General features: G+C 40.7%; 1 protein-coding gene across 3 annotated transcripts; it reads right to left on the bottom strand.

Annotated features, from left to right (window-relative positions):
* Window positions 1-4,357: 4,357 nt before the first annotated feature.
* Window positions 4,358-12,325, bottom strand: LOC126995185 (myoneurin-like). 3 transcript variants are annotated; one of them, XM_050854490.1, is made up of 4 exons: window positions 12,229-12,316; window positions 11,583-11,844; window positions 6,634-7,227; window positions 4,358-5,934 (listed from the first exon to the last, which is right to left on the bottom strand). In XM_050854490.1, exons 3-4 carry the CDS (start codon window positions 7,091-7,093, stop codon window positions 4,421-4,423), a joined length of 1,974 nt encoding a protein of 657 aa, XP_050710447.1. In that variant the 5' UTR covers window positions 7,094-7,227; window positions 11,583-11,844; window positions 12,229-12,316; the 3' UTR covers window positions 4,358-4,420. The 3 variants fall into 3 exon arrangements, with proteins under 3 accessions (XP_050710447.1, XP_050710452.1, XP_050710459.1); XM_050854495.1 differs by lacking the exon at window positions 11,583-11,844 and having other exon boundaries at window positions 12,229-12,325; XM_050854502.1 differs by lacking the exon at window positions 11,583-11,844 and having other exon boundaries at window positions 12,209-12,309.
* Window positions 12,326-12,695: the final 370 nt, after the last annotated feature.

Raw genomic sequence — 12,695 nt, 5'->3', positions numbered from 1 at the left:
CTACACTGCACTTGAGGCAAGTAAAAGTGTCAGGGCTCCTGCTTAACAAAAGAAGGAAGACGCTCAGGATTAGACCACCTAAGATTAACATTAACCCAGAAATTCATAGAGTTGAAATGTATTTAGCCTGTCCTGTATGAGGAAAATGGGCTCACTGTTGACTTTTTAGACTCATAATTTACCAATGATAATGAGGGCATGTAATAGTATTCATGACATTATGAAAGGTGGCATAATGGCATTCCTGACTTTACTAATGACATGTAATGCATATTGATGCTTGATATACAGAGGGTTTGATTGTACCAATTGTTGAACTTGCTATGATAATTAATTTGTAGACTGTGGTAGACAAAATGAAAACCTGACACTTCTAGAGTGATTATCAAATTTACATTAATAAAATATAAGTAGCATTAGCTTTTCTACATGTAAATTGTAATACATTAATTTGATTGAATTTAATGATGCTTCGCCCTGATCTACACCATGTTATAAAATATACATATCAAAGAAATGTCCATAATAAATGTACTAATAAAGAAATTCGGTTTTCTATAAAAACTAATAAATCATGATTTATGTCATGTTACCATCAAGATCTACCTGATGCCACTAAAGACAGACAACACATGGATTGAAAAAAAAAAAATAGTAACAATGAAATAAAATAAAATATATATATATATATATATATATATATATATATATATATATATATATATATATATATATAATATATATATATATATATATATATATATATATATATATATATATATATATATATATATATATATATATATATATATATATATATATATATATATATATATATATATATATATATATATATATATATATATATATATATATATATATATATATATATATATATATATATATATATATATATATATATATATCATCCCTTGCCTTGTGCTCTAGCCCTTGACTCAACTAACATAGCTCATACATCTTTCTTTTCTCTACTTCCCAGTTTTCACTTTTCCCCATCCCTTCATTATCACTTGGTACTGCTATCAAAATTCCTTCTCTCCATATAATTTAGCCAATTACTCTTTCAAACCCATGATGTATTGTTACATCTTCACTGTCTACTTCTAGAATTCTATTGATATTTGATAATCACTGAGGCAATATATATATATATATATATATATATCTATATATATATATATATATATATATATATATATATATATATATATATATTACCCTCTCGAGTTTCGCGGTATCCGAGTTTCGCGGTTAGTCCTTAATTCTTACCATCCCGAATTTCGCGCATTATCACTTCGAGTTTCGCGCTGCTTTGACACGTACGGGTCACGTCTATTTACCATCGGCGTCGCGCACGCTACATTTAAAGGTAGCATCACACTGGACGTTTTCCTCCAAACATTGTGGGTATGGCAAGAGAGAGAGAGAGAGAGAGAGAGAGAGAGAGAGAGAGAGAGAGAGAGAGAGAGGGGGGGGGGGGGGAACGGTAAGAGAAAACGGGTCATTTTGAAGCCACAGTTGAAGACGGCTGCCTTTCGATTGGCTGACAGTTTTGAAAACACTCTTGTGATTCGCTGGGAGTCCGATGACGTGATCGCCGACGCCCACCCTATCAGCAGCTTCACTGCCTTAAGGCGGTGTCACAATGGCCGTTTTCGTCCAACCGTTGGGGCTATGGGCAACGCCCGTGCGCCCAACCGGGAGAGAGTTCCCGGTTATCCGTAAGCTGGTGTCACACAGAGCTTTTTTTTTTCCCACCGCGTTGTTGCCATCCAGGGCAACCGGCAGCTCCAACTTTTCCTGGTGTGCGTCCCACACGGCCAAGGTCGGTTGCCCGTATCCACATCCACAACGTTAACAAAAAACTTGCCCTGTATCAACATGGCGTCGTCTGCTAAAGTAAGGGCTGTCGCGGCTTGTGCTGCCATTACCCAAGTTATGGACTTGTTGCTGCAGTTAAATGGAAGGAAGAAACAGTTGTGGGTGTGGCATGCCTGTGGTTCCTCCATGCCAGTTCTCATTGTCACCACTACGCGTGCGCGGCCAACCCACCCATACACATGGATCGAATAACAACAAACACACACACACACACACACACACGCACACACCAGACTCATTAGGAACCATTGCAGATGTTTCTGACAAACAGAAACGTTTTCACCATTTCTTTGCGTGTGTTAAAACGTATTTGGTGAGTGGCTCACATGAACCAAACCTAGCTCTTGGCAAGAAGAGAACAGTCGTCTTTAACACTGCTCTCTTCTTGCCATTGGGTATGTTTGGTTTGTATGAACCACTCACCAAATAAGTTCTAACACACTCTAGGACACCAACAGGTTACGGACAACCGACAACTCGCTCCCGGATGGGTGTACGGGAGTTGCCAGTAGCCACAACGGTTAGAAGAAAACGACCAATGTGACACTGCCCCAAGGCAGCGAGGCCACTGACCGGGTGAGCGCCGGCGATGACGTCATCGGACTCCTAGCGAATCACAAGCGTGTTTTCAGAGCTCAGCCAATTGTGAGGCTTCATCTGTGGCTTTAAAACGACCCGTTCTCACTTCCTGTTTTCTTCCCTTTTCCAAGGTTTTGAGATAACAAGGGAGTAAAGGAGGAAAAAAAGTGAGCTTCGGGGAGCAGCATGAGCCAATTATAATTGCGCCACAATAAAGTTGCCTGGGCCATGACAGGCTCCGGGCCGACCATCAGGCCCAGATGGATAGTCTACCGGCGCCATAGCCCACATAAAAATAAAAATAAATCCACGGGACGGAACAGATCATGGAAGTAGGATTAGGAGGCGGCGGCGCGCGGTGGGTAAAAGTGAAGTTGAGTCCGCCATCTTGGGACTGACAAGAAGCAGGTGTCGGCCGCTCCCAGCCTCACCAAGGCTTAGCTTTGACCTGACTGTTGCCAACGATCCGGTTAGCGATGGTACGCTTAGTTAGCTATTAGCCCACGCATGTGAGACCAGGTCCACCACGCGTGGTTATTTGATTTTTTTTAGAACACGCACCTTTACCTAATACTATACCCGGCCCAAACCTTCACAAAAGCCTTTGGGTAAAGGTGCGTGTTCTAAGAAAAAAAATAACCACGCGTGGTGGACTTGTCTCACATGCGTGGGCTAATCGCTAACTAAGCGTACCATCGCTAACCTAGCGTACCACCACTAACCGGATCGTTGGCAACGCAGCTCACATCGCAATGGCATCGCCATGTAAACACATCGCGCGTATGTATAATATGCCTTTTCACTACCTTTACCACTTTTTCATCACTTTTAAGTTTTTCCGCCTTCATATTATGGTTAAGGGACATGTATTTCGTCCCTTAACCCTAGAACACTAACCTTAGAAAAAGTCACACCACTACTAACCATGGGTACGTCATACCCGATTTTGAAAAAAAAATAAATAAAATTAAATGTAAAGTTTTAATGGAATAAAGTTACATGAAGGGACTTCAAACTTTGTATCTTGACTTAACATTAAGAAGAACTGAAAAACGTATTGTTTTGGTATGAAAATCAGGTACTGAAAAATGTTACTAAAAATAGGAAAAATGTTCAAAAATTTCAAAAAAAAAAAATTTCATAAAAAAAATTATCATCCGATGGCTTCCAAACTTCTTGTATGGCCTCCCAGGTCCTGTGATCCACTGCACAGGTGATCACTAAAAAAGTACGTAAACAATATCATAGGGACATGTACAACACCCTGTATCACCAACCATGGGTATGCCGCACCCGAATGTAGGCCTACAACAAAGGTGAGCAGAGAGAGCGAGACAACGTGACCTTCCCCTACACTGTCAAGCGGGCACATGAAGCTACTGAGGAGGTGGGTACCCTCAGAGCACCGGAACCATACACAATGGCAATGACGTCATTCGCTTCGGGTACCTCATACCCATGGTTAGCGTTCTAGGGTTAAGTACAATATGGAGGCGTAATATCGTATTTTAGAGGCGCGGAGTGATTTTCAATAATTACCAAAACACTAACTTTTCAAAAATCGCTAGACGCGATACTATCAATTTCCGAGGCATATATATGGGGTTCAAAATGCATAGAATTATGAGCTCTAACCCATGGTTAGGGTGAGAAGTACCGCAGTGAGATGGGCAACTCTCTGGACATTTACCGAACATTTTTGTTATTTGGGATATGTTCTGGACTGTGAGGCAGGAGTGGAGAGGACAGTGAGAGTGAGAGTGGCGGCAGCGTGGTTAAAGTGGAGGAAGGTATATATATATATATATATATATATATATATATATATATATATATATATATATATATATATATATATATATATATATATATATATATATATATATATATATCCTTACTTAAAGCTGATTGTAATAGAATATAGAGTCATTGGTAAAGATCATTGACTCCCCTTGATGACGTGATAGTGCACTCCATTTATGTCCACCATGTTTATATTTGGAGGCACTGCAGTAGCTGGCATAAGCAGAGCAGACTCACCATCAGAACAGTCAAGTCCTGTTGAAAATTTCAAGGTTGTTGGCTCATTCTTAATGAGCCAGTCAGAGTTCTGAGGATTGGAATCACCATTATTCACAGCTTGCACCCCACTACCAGAACCAAGGCTAGCTTCTGGTGCCTCAACGTGCTCAATTTCTACCTTGATGTCTCTAGGAGTCTCAATGTCCATGTAATGAAATTGCTGCATGTGCTGAGTTAGCTGTTTCTCATCACTCCAAATAATGTTACATACACCACAGGAATACTGGAGTTCACCGTTGTACAAAGGGCTGGACAAAGTGTTTTCTTCATTATTTTTGTTAGTTGATGGTTTGTGATTAGATTTCATGTGGACCTGAATTTCTTCATCTGATATAAATCTCTGAGAACATAAATGGCAAACAATGCTCCTTCTACTAATATGGTTTTCAACATGAGTGTTATAAGATGCTTCACAGGTAAACTTACTATTACAATCTTTACAAGTATACTGAGGAGGCTTTGCAGTATGAGCCTTTTTCTGATGAATTTTGACAGACACTTTTTTCATAGCACTAAAATCACATTTGTCACACTGGTATGGCAAGGGTTTTTCAGGATGTGCCTTAGCAATGTGTTGATTCTTGAATGATTCAAATGAGAACATTTTATCACACTTAGGACATGGAATATTTTTTTCTTGGTGTGCTATCTTCATATGCTGGACAAGTGAATTTCTCCCTGAAAATGCCTTGTCACACACTTGACATACACTGTTGTGGTCACGTCTGTGGGGCCAAAGCAGACCAATGCACTTAAATATTACTCCACACACTTCACATGGTCTTGGAGGTTGCTTCTGGTGGTGTAACAACTGCCTCTCCGTAATATAGACATTTTCACAATGCTGGCAAGAATATGGAAACAGCTTTGCACCGTCTTCTTCCTTATGATGTCTGACAACGTGCTTTCTTAGCAAGTTGTGTTTTGAGTACTGCTTGCCACAAATGTCGCACATAAAGTTCTTCTCCTTGGTGTTGCGTGGCAGACGTCTCTCCTTATACTCTCTTTTGAAGGCCATCTCAATGTCAATATTTTCAAGTTCCTCCTCATCCACCTCATCATCAGTTATCCAGTCATCATCACCTCCAGCCTCCATCACTGAACTATTGGCTTCATCTAACTTACTGTCACCCTCCCTTGACAAAGTAGCTTGCTGACTCTCACAACTCTTGATTAGTATCTGGCTGCTTCCTGAACTGCCTTTTGACTTATCATATTTCAAACTACTTATGTGTGGAGGATACTTGAGGGGAAATTCAAATGCAGATGATGCCTGCAGTTTTTGTTTTCTACATTTCCCCACTTTTTTCCAAAAGGTAACATCATTATCTGAACTAAATTCACTGTTGTCTGGGTCATTGTCGATATAATCTGAAAAAAATAAAAAAGTCTTCAGCCCCATTATAAAAAAGTAAAAAACAATGAACATGATGAGCAACATTAAGGAGAGTGTAGAGGATGTATGGTAACAAAAATCATGAAAGTAGTACAGACAGAATAAGAAAGGCATACAGGATAGAAGAGGCTGACTCCATCAGATGCAAGATAAAATTTCAATAATGATGTACTGCTACATAACAGAACATCATAGCATATGCTCCCAACTCCACCTTTACTTTCACCACTGGTGTACAGCAGACCCCAGTTTATTGTGGCATCGCCATTCGCTAGTTGAAGTATTTGCAAATTTGGGGGGATATTAATTCTTAAAAATCACAGGATATCTCCTGCAAATGGTATCAGGAGGAGGCCTCTGGTAAACTGAACTAAGAGCAGATGAATATTTTAAAGAGATTGAAGGCAAGGGATTGAATGTGTGGAGTGCTGGTACAGGGAAAATTAGAGACTTCTGCCATGGCTACCCTCTTGAAAGTTCTTGGGTAACTTAAATCCACCATTACTAAGACGATAAATTTAAGAATGCCATTTCATGTGTAAATTTATCAAATAATTGGCAAACATATAGATATCATTTAAAGATGACCCAGGTATAAAAAATAAAAAATAAAAAATTAATAGGGCAGACCAAACTAAGCAGTAAAATTTTATAACAAACAGAATAACACTAACCTTGTTCTGGTGAAGGTGGTGATGCATAATCAAATTCTTGACTGTCTGAGAGTGCTTGTTCAGGACTTGCTTTATCCCTAGCTCTTCTGGAATATTTCATACTCCGTTCTTTAATGGCCTTGCTTTTAGAATGCACTCTTCTTTTTCTTGATACAGTTTGATCTTCTGGTATCCTTTCAGATTCTTTGCTTGGAGTGTTCAGAGAAGGAACTGAAGTAGGAGCACTGATGGAAACATTAATGCTAGTCCTTAGAGGAAGATCCACCTGTACGGAAGCTTCACATGATGGGGAGAACATAGTGCAAAACATTATGGGCACTATGACCTCACAATTAAGATCTGAGGTAGCTTGACATGACGCATGTTTATACAACACAGCTCTTGCCTCATATGTCTTATACATGATTTCAGAATGTGACCTTGAATGCCCAACTACATTCCTCTTGTACTTTCCTTCCATTATAAAGTCTTAAGCATTAATCTTAAAAAATGAGAATTTTCTTAATCATTCTAGTTTTCACTAATGAAAACTTTAATCATGGGTATCCTTCAGAGATCGACCTGATCATCATAGTTTCAAGATGCTTAGGATATCTGAAAAGAAAACAAAATGCCCTTAAGAGTATGGAAAACAATAAAAATTTCAAACAATATCCATTACATTATGACATTTTTGACAATATATGAACCCTAGAATATGGGGGCTCAAAGTTAGTAGAGTCAAAAGTGTATTCTGTAGCAAGCCTTAGTGCAGGACACAATTTCTTTCAGTTTCTGGCAACTTCTGTGAAGATTGAGCCTCATTGTCCATAACTGTTGGCTATGATTGATAGTCTTCACTGTGTGATGGAGATGAGCACTGCCGTCAGACACAGCTATTGTATATGCCCCTAACTTATAATGAGCCTTTACCAAATTTAGGTTACATTAATGTAATCAGAAGGTCAAGGAGGGAAGAACCCCCCATTGTTAGGTTGGAGGTCAAGGATTGAGAAGCTGCAAAATTAGTTGATATAGCTATCTTCCCAAGTGGAATTTTCCATCTCCTAAGGTTGTTACAAGTTTTTAGGTGGTTATTGAGGTTGATGCGTGTTACGTTTGTTATTTGGTGTTTAGGCTCGGACTGTTACCTCACTTTTCAGGGCTTGTGTTACCGTGGCCTGCTTCACAAGATAAGTTCAGTTGGTGAGATAACAAAATAGCCTTTTGATAGGCTGAGCGGAAAGCCTTAGTTCACTTTAGAGTTCTTGTCCTTTTTCTTTCTCTCTCTCTGGTATATTAAGTGTGTTTTAGTTTATACTAATTTTACAGTCTTAACCCTTTCCATTCGTGACGCAGACGTCGGCGTCACAGTATGGAAAGGGTCAAGAGGAAATGGAAGAGGATTAATCCTCTTCTAAACCTCTCAATTCCTCTTAAGAGGTTTAGAAGAGGATTAAGAGGTTTAAAAGCGGACTAAAACCCTTTCCATATGGCGATGCCGTCGGACGCCGACGTTGGCGTTGCCGGAGTGGAGGGGTTAAACTATAGTTACAAAGTGAGCGGAGTCACACAAAAAAGAAAGGCACACCCAGAGCAAAGGTGACCGTCTCGTGTCGTCGCCCGTCTTTTTCTGCTCCCTCGGTGCTTGGCGCAAGCTTTATGTGCGTTGCTTGTTCGCCGGAAGAATTCATCTTCCGGTGATGATTCGCCAGAACTCCCTACCTTCCGGTGCCAACGTTTGCAGATTCAGCGTCAGCAACACTCTCTCTCTCACAGCCACAAAACAGCCACATATCTTCAAACCTCCAGTGGTCCGATGCTGAGCTCTGCTTCGACACGTACATTCTTACATTAATATGTACAGGGATCTTAGTGCCTTACATCTGGTAAACAGGTAGAGAGTCATGGACAGCTGGCTGAGGAAAGCTGAGTGGCGGAGTTACGGATCTGCAGTCTTCACAATTTTCTGGTATCCACATGTAGCTGACACGACACTAATACGGTTTTTAATTACACCACTTGTTCAAACATTTTAGGTGATTTTCACGTGCCATGTGTGTCTATCCTTGTGGAGCCGTATCTAGTTTTAATTTCAGCTGTTTTTATTCATGAGTATGTGGATGTTTAATATTTTTCCTGAACTGTAACATTGTTACGCATTAGGTATATTCATTCATTTTGTTTTCTCCTTTCTTTTGTGTTGTTTTTTTTGCACAGTGGAGAGGGTATTTTAACTTGCTAAGACTCACTCATTATTCTTTTTCCTCTTTTCATGCATTTTAGAAGCATCGGAGGCTTTAATTCATTTTAACAGCGATAATTTTTTTTTTCTTTTACCATTTTACTCCTCATTTTACTAGTAACTCTTTTTAATGGCAGAGAAACCTGACCCGAAGTTACAAGCTCTCACCGAGGACTATAAGGAGTGGGTAGATGGAAAGGACGGTGACATTAAGGATAACGGTAACTGTCATCTAAGGAGTGGTAGCAGTCATCAAACGGGTGCCTTCTCCTCCTCCTGAGCTGCATGAACAACCACGAGGTATTTGCATGACTAACCCCACAATGGCTTTTGCCACCAACCTCCCGCTAACATCATCAGCAGTTAGGGCTTTCATAGGTAATGAGGCAGATCATTCAGCCAGGGACTTCTTGTTGCAATGTGAGGTTGTCATGAACATTTCATTCGTGTCAGATCTGGGAGATAAAATATCTCTAATACGCTCGGGGGTCAATCCCAGAATGGGAGCCGCGGCCCTCATAAACATGAGCGCATTCACAGAACTACAAGAACAGAAGGATTATGATGTGTTTCGGTCACTTTTTCTTGAAACATTTGGGGAAGATGGGGAACACAGCCTCGTAGAGGATGTAAATTTTGCTGTGGACACTATGCCAATGAGTGGCCTTTTTAACAGGCCAATGGACGCCCATCGGCTGTCTACTGATTTGTTCTCGTAGGAATTCCTAGAATTCCTCATGTACATGATTGTCCTGAAAGTCCCACTTCGCAGGAGTTCAGTATCCCTTGACTGCAGCCCCAATGACCAACTACACGATTTTGTGCTTAGACTCAAGACCAAAATTGAAGAGAAAGAAGGTAGGAACGAAAAGGGTTCGCTTTCGGGCGAAGCCGAATGCGCTCCCAAAACCGACCCAGGATAGAAACCCAGGAATCGAAAGAAAATGAGACTGCGATTGGGCCCAACGGTAGTACCTTGTTTGAATATATGGCTGCGTGCAGTCAGCCAAATATTATGGCACTTAAAGTAAAATTGGGTCCTTAGAAAGCTTCCTTTGCCATCGCCACACTTGCTGGGGGGGGGGCTTCAACCCTCTGACCTAAACCTTTTTGGGTGTCACCAGCGATAATCTCAAAATTCCTTGGTATTGTTCTTTTACCTGTTGTTTAGGGAAAATAGTTTGATAAGCAAGTGGACGTAAAATTGAGTTTTATGATCTAATTTTTTAATACACACAAAATTGTGCATAGTAATTGTCTCAACAGACTAGCACCAGCCTGGGGTTCCTGATTTGACTTTAGTTGAACCCGCTAGAACCGGCTTTTTGCCTCATCCTGATGCGGCTTTGTCTATCTTCCCACCACATGACTATAACCTACATCCTCAAAATTACTAATTTATGTTTGATTCCTGAGCTTTTGCCTGCATCTTTTTCATGCGAGAGGGGAGTGCTTGAGTAATACTTTTCACTCTAACTCACTATTTTCTTTTTATTGCTGAGTTGATTTAAGGCACTCTTCTTGTTTGTTTGGGAACCGTAATAACAGAGGGTGTAGAATAACATAGGGCTAGGTACTTTTTGACCTTGAACCTCATGTGCTTCTGCTTAACACAGACATTTTTCTTTGCAAAGACAGACTTAACTAAACTTGAGCAGACGCTGTTTTTTCTTTTAACCCTTTCCATCCGTGACGCAGACGTCGGCGTCACAGTATGGAAAGGGTCAAGAGGAAATGGAAGAGGATTAATCCTCTTCTAAACCTCTCAATCCTCCTCTAAATTCCTCTTCCATTTTCTCTTAAGAGGTTTAGAAGAGGACTAACGGTGACGCCGTTGGACGCCGACGTACAGTTCGGTTGGAGTAGTTTAAATATGGTTCCTCGACCTAAATCCTCTGCAAGCTATTTTGCGGCGGCAGCACCGTCGCCGTGGCCGTCGCCAAAGGAGGCTACGCTTTCGTGAATATTATCCCCACTTTTCAACAATAAATAATCCTTGAATTGGATTTTGAAGGTGTTTCCATGATTGTTGAACATTTGTAGAAAAGATATATGAAGAGCTAGAGATGTTTCATAAGGTAGGTAATGAAAAACTGGCCCGGTACTAAAACGAATCTTTACCCAATTTTGATACCTACTTGTGACTTGAGTTATCATGCATAGTGGTGGTGTGTCTCAGCACGTCATCTTACCTAGACAGGTTCCATGAGAAGGGAACCCCACAAGTGCCAACACACCAGCAAAATACATATTTGTGTAGTTACTCTTGACACTAAAACTATTAAGCCGCTGCTGGAATGTGTGTTGATTGCACTAAGTAAAGACTAGTTATAAAATATAATGACATATGTATATAAGTGATATAAGTATTTATATTTATATGGCTGTAATTAGAATAAAGTAATTTAGAGTTAATATGTTCTTTGACCAGAGTGTTTAGGAACTATAGTTAAAATGAGATCATATGAAATTATATATGAGAATACATTGGTATTAGTATGTAGGGGTTAAAATTCGTATAGCCTTTGACCAAGGTACTCTGCTAGTTTTCTCTTAAGCACAGTTAAGGATGTTGACAGGATAACTGTGTCTGGCAGGCTATTCCACAAAGCAATCACTTGGACTGAGAAGTATCGCCTACGTATTTCTGTGTTGCTGTGGGGTAGAAATATTCTGTGTGAATTTCCATGGGTCCTAGATGATGTCTGGAGGGAAAATAACTCACGAGGGTTGCACAGGAGACAGGCCATTGAGAATCTTCCAGACCTTGACTATGTCGGCTCTAAGCAATCTGCCATGCACAGAAAAGAGACCCAAGGCATCCAGTCGGGAGGCACAGTCAAGATGCGAAAGTCCAACAATCTCCTTGGTCCATCGTCGTTGGACTCTCTCAAGCATGTCGGTACCTATCACCTACATACCCTGTATGCCATACAACTGAACAAAATTCCAGCACAGGATGGATATGAGACAGGAGAGTCTGGCAACTAGGGAGGAAAACATGGCATGATAAGGCATCAGACAGTGGTCAGATGAAGTGAAAAAACAATTATCACAGAAACAAGTAACATGCGGTGTAAGCGGTTTAAACAACATACGAATAGAACATTATGATCTATGATATGAGAAAAAAGTGCCAACCCCAAGACACTGCATGTTGGTGTAGTCATGGTAAGGTGTCAAGGCATGAACTCTTTCAGCAGTTTGAATGTCCTGATCTGGATTAATAATGCGCAGGACAACTATCAGGGGCATAACACGCATATTTGAAACGGCAACTGAACTTGAAAAATAACATTCAATTTATATTTTCGAGAAGTTCAAGCGAACCCCGTGCTCTTGAATACACACTAGGTACGTCTTCTTGTTACCCTATTGTACTGTTCTTCTTTCTCAGTGTCTGGAGGGCTGCCAGCGCGGGTGAGGCCTGCTTCTGGCCCCGCGTGCCGAAGCCCCTTGTGTTTACCTGTGACGTCACCGGCGAGGGACGACGAGCCGACAGTGGCACGGCAGTACGGGGCCAAAATATAGCTTGTCTGGTACACATAATAAAAAAAGTCAATTCAACATAACATAAGAGTAGCACTATAAATTATCCATGCCATACATCTCTCTCTCTCTCTCTCTCTCTCTCTCTCTCTCTCTCTCTCTCTCTCTCTCTCTCTCTCTCTCTCTCTCTCTCTCTCTCTCTCTCTCTCTCTCTCTCTCTCTCTCTCTCTCTCTCTCTCTCTCTCTCTCTCTCTGCTGCAAGTGACGCCTCATCACCCTCCTCACCTGCACTCGATGCCCAGCCACCTTCCGAAGAAGGCACGTCACAGGTGACCGGTAGAGCTGACGC

Source organism: Eriocheir sinensis, chromosome 1, assembly GCF_024679095.1.
Source record: "Eriocheir sinensis breed Jianghai 21 chromosome 1, ASM2467909v1, whole genome shotgun sequence".
Classification (NCBI taxonomy): domain Eukaryota; kingdom Metazoa; phylum Arthropoda; class Malacostraca; order Decapoda; family Varunidae; genus Eriocheir; species Eriocheir sinensis.
Note: the sequence above shows the minus strand (reverse complement) of the source record. Positions and strands in the feature narration are given on the sequence as shown.

Bases quoted from the DNA above. Each gene is read 5' to 3' on its own strand.
- LOC126995185 (XM_050854495.1), bottom strand. From the start codon at position 7,093: ATGGAAGGAAAGTACAAGAGGAATGTAGTTGGGCATTCAAGGTCACAT. The intron at 5,935-6,633 runs GTTAGTGTTATT...TATTTTTTTCAG, and splicing joins ACCACCTTCACCAGAACAAG to ATTATATCGACAATGACCCA.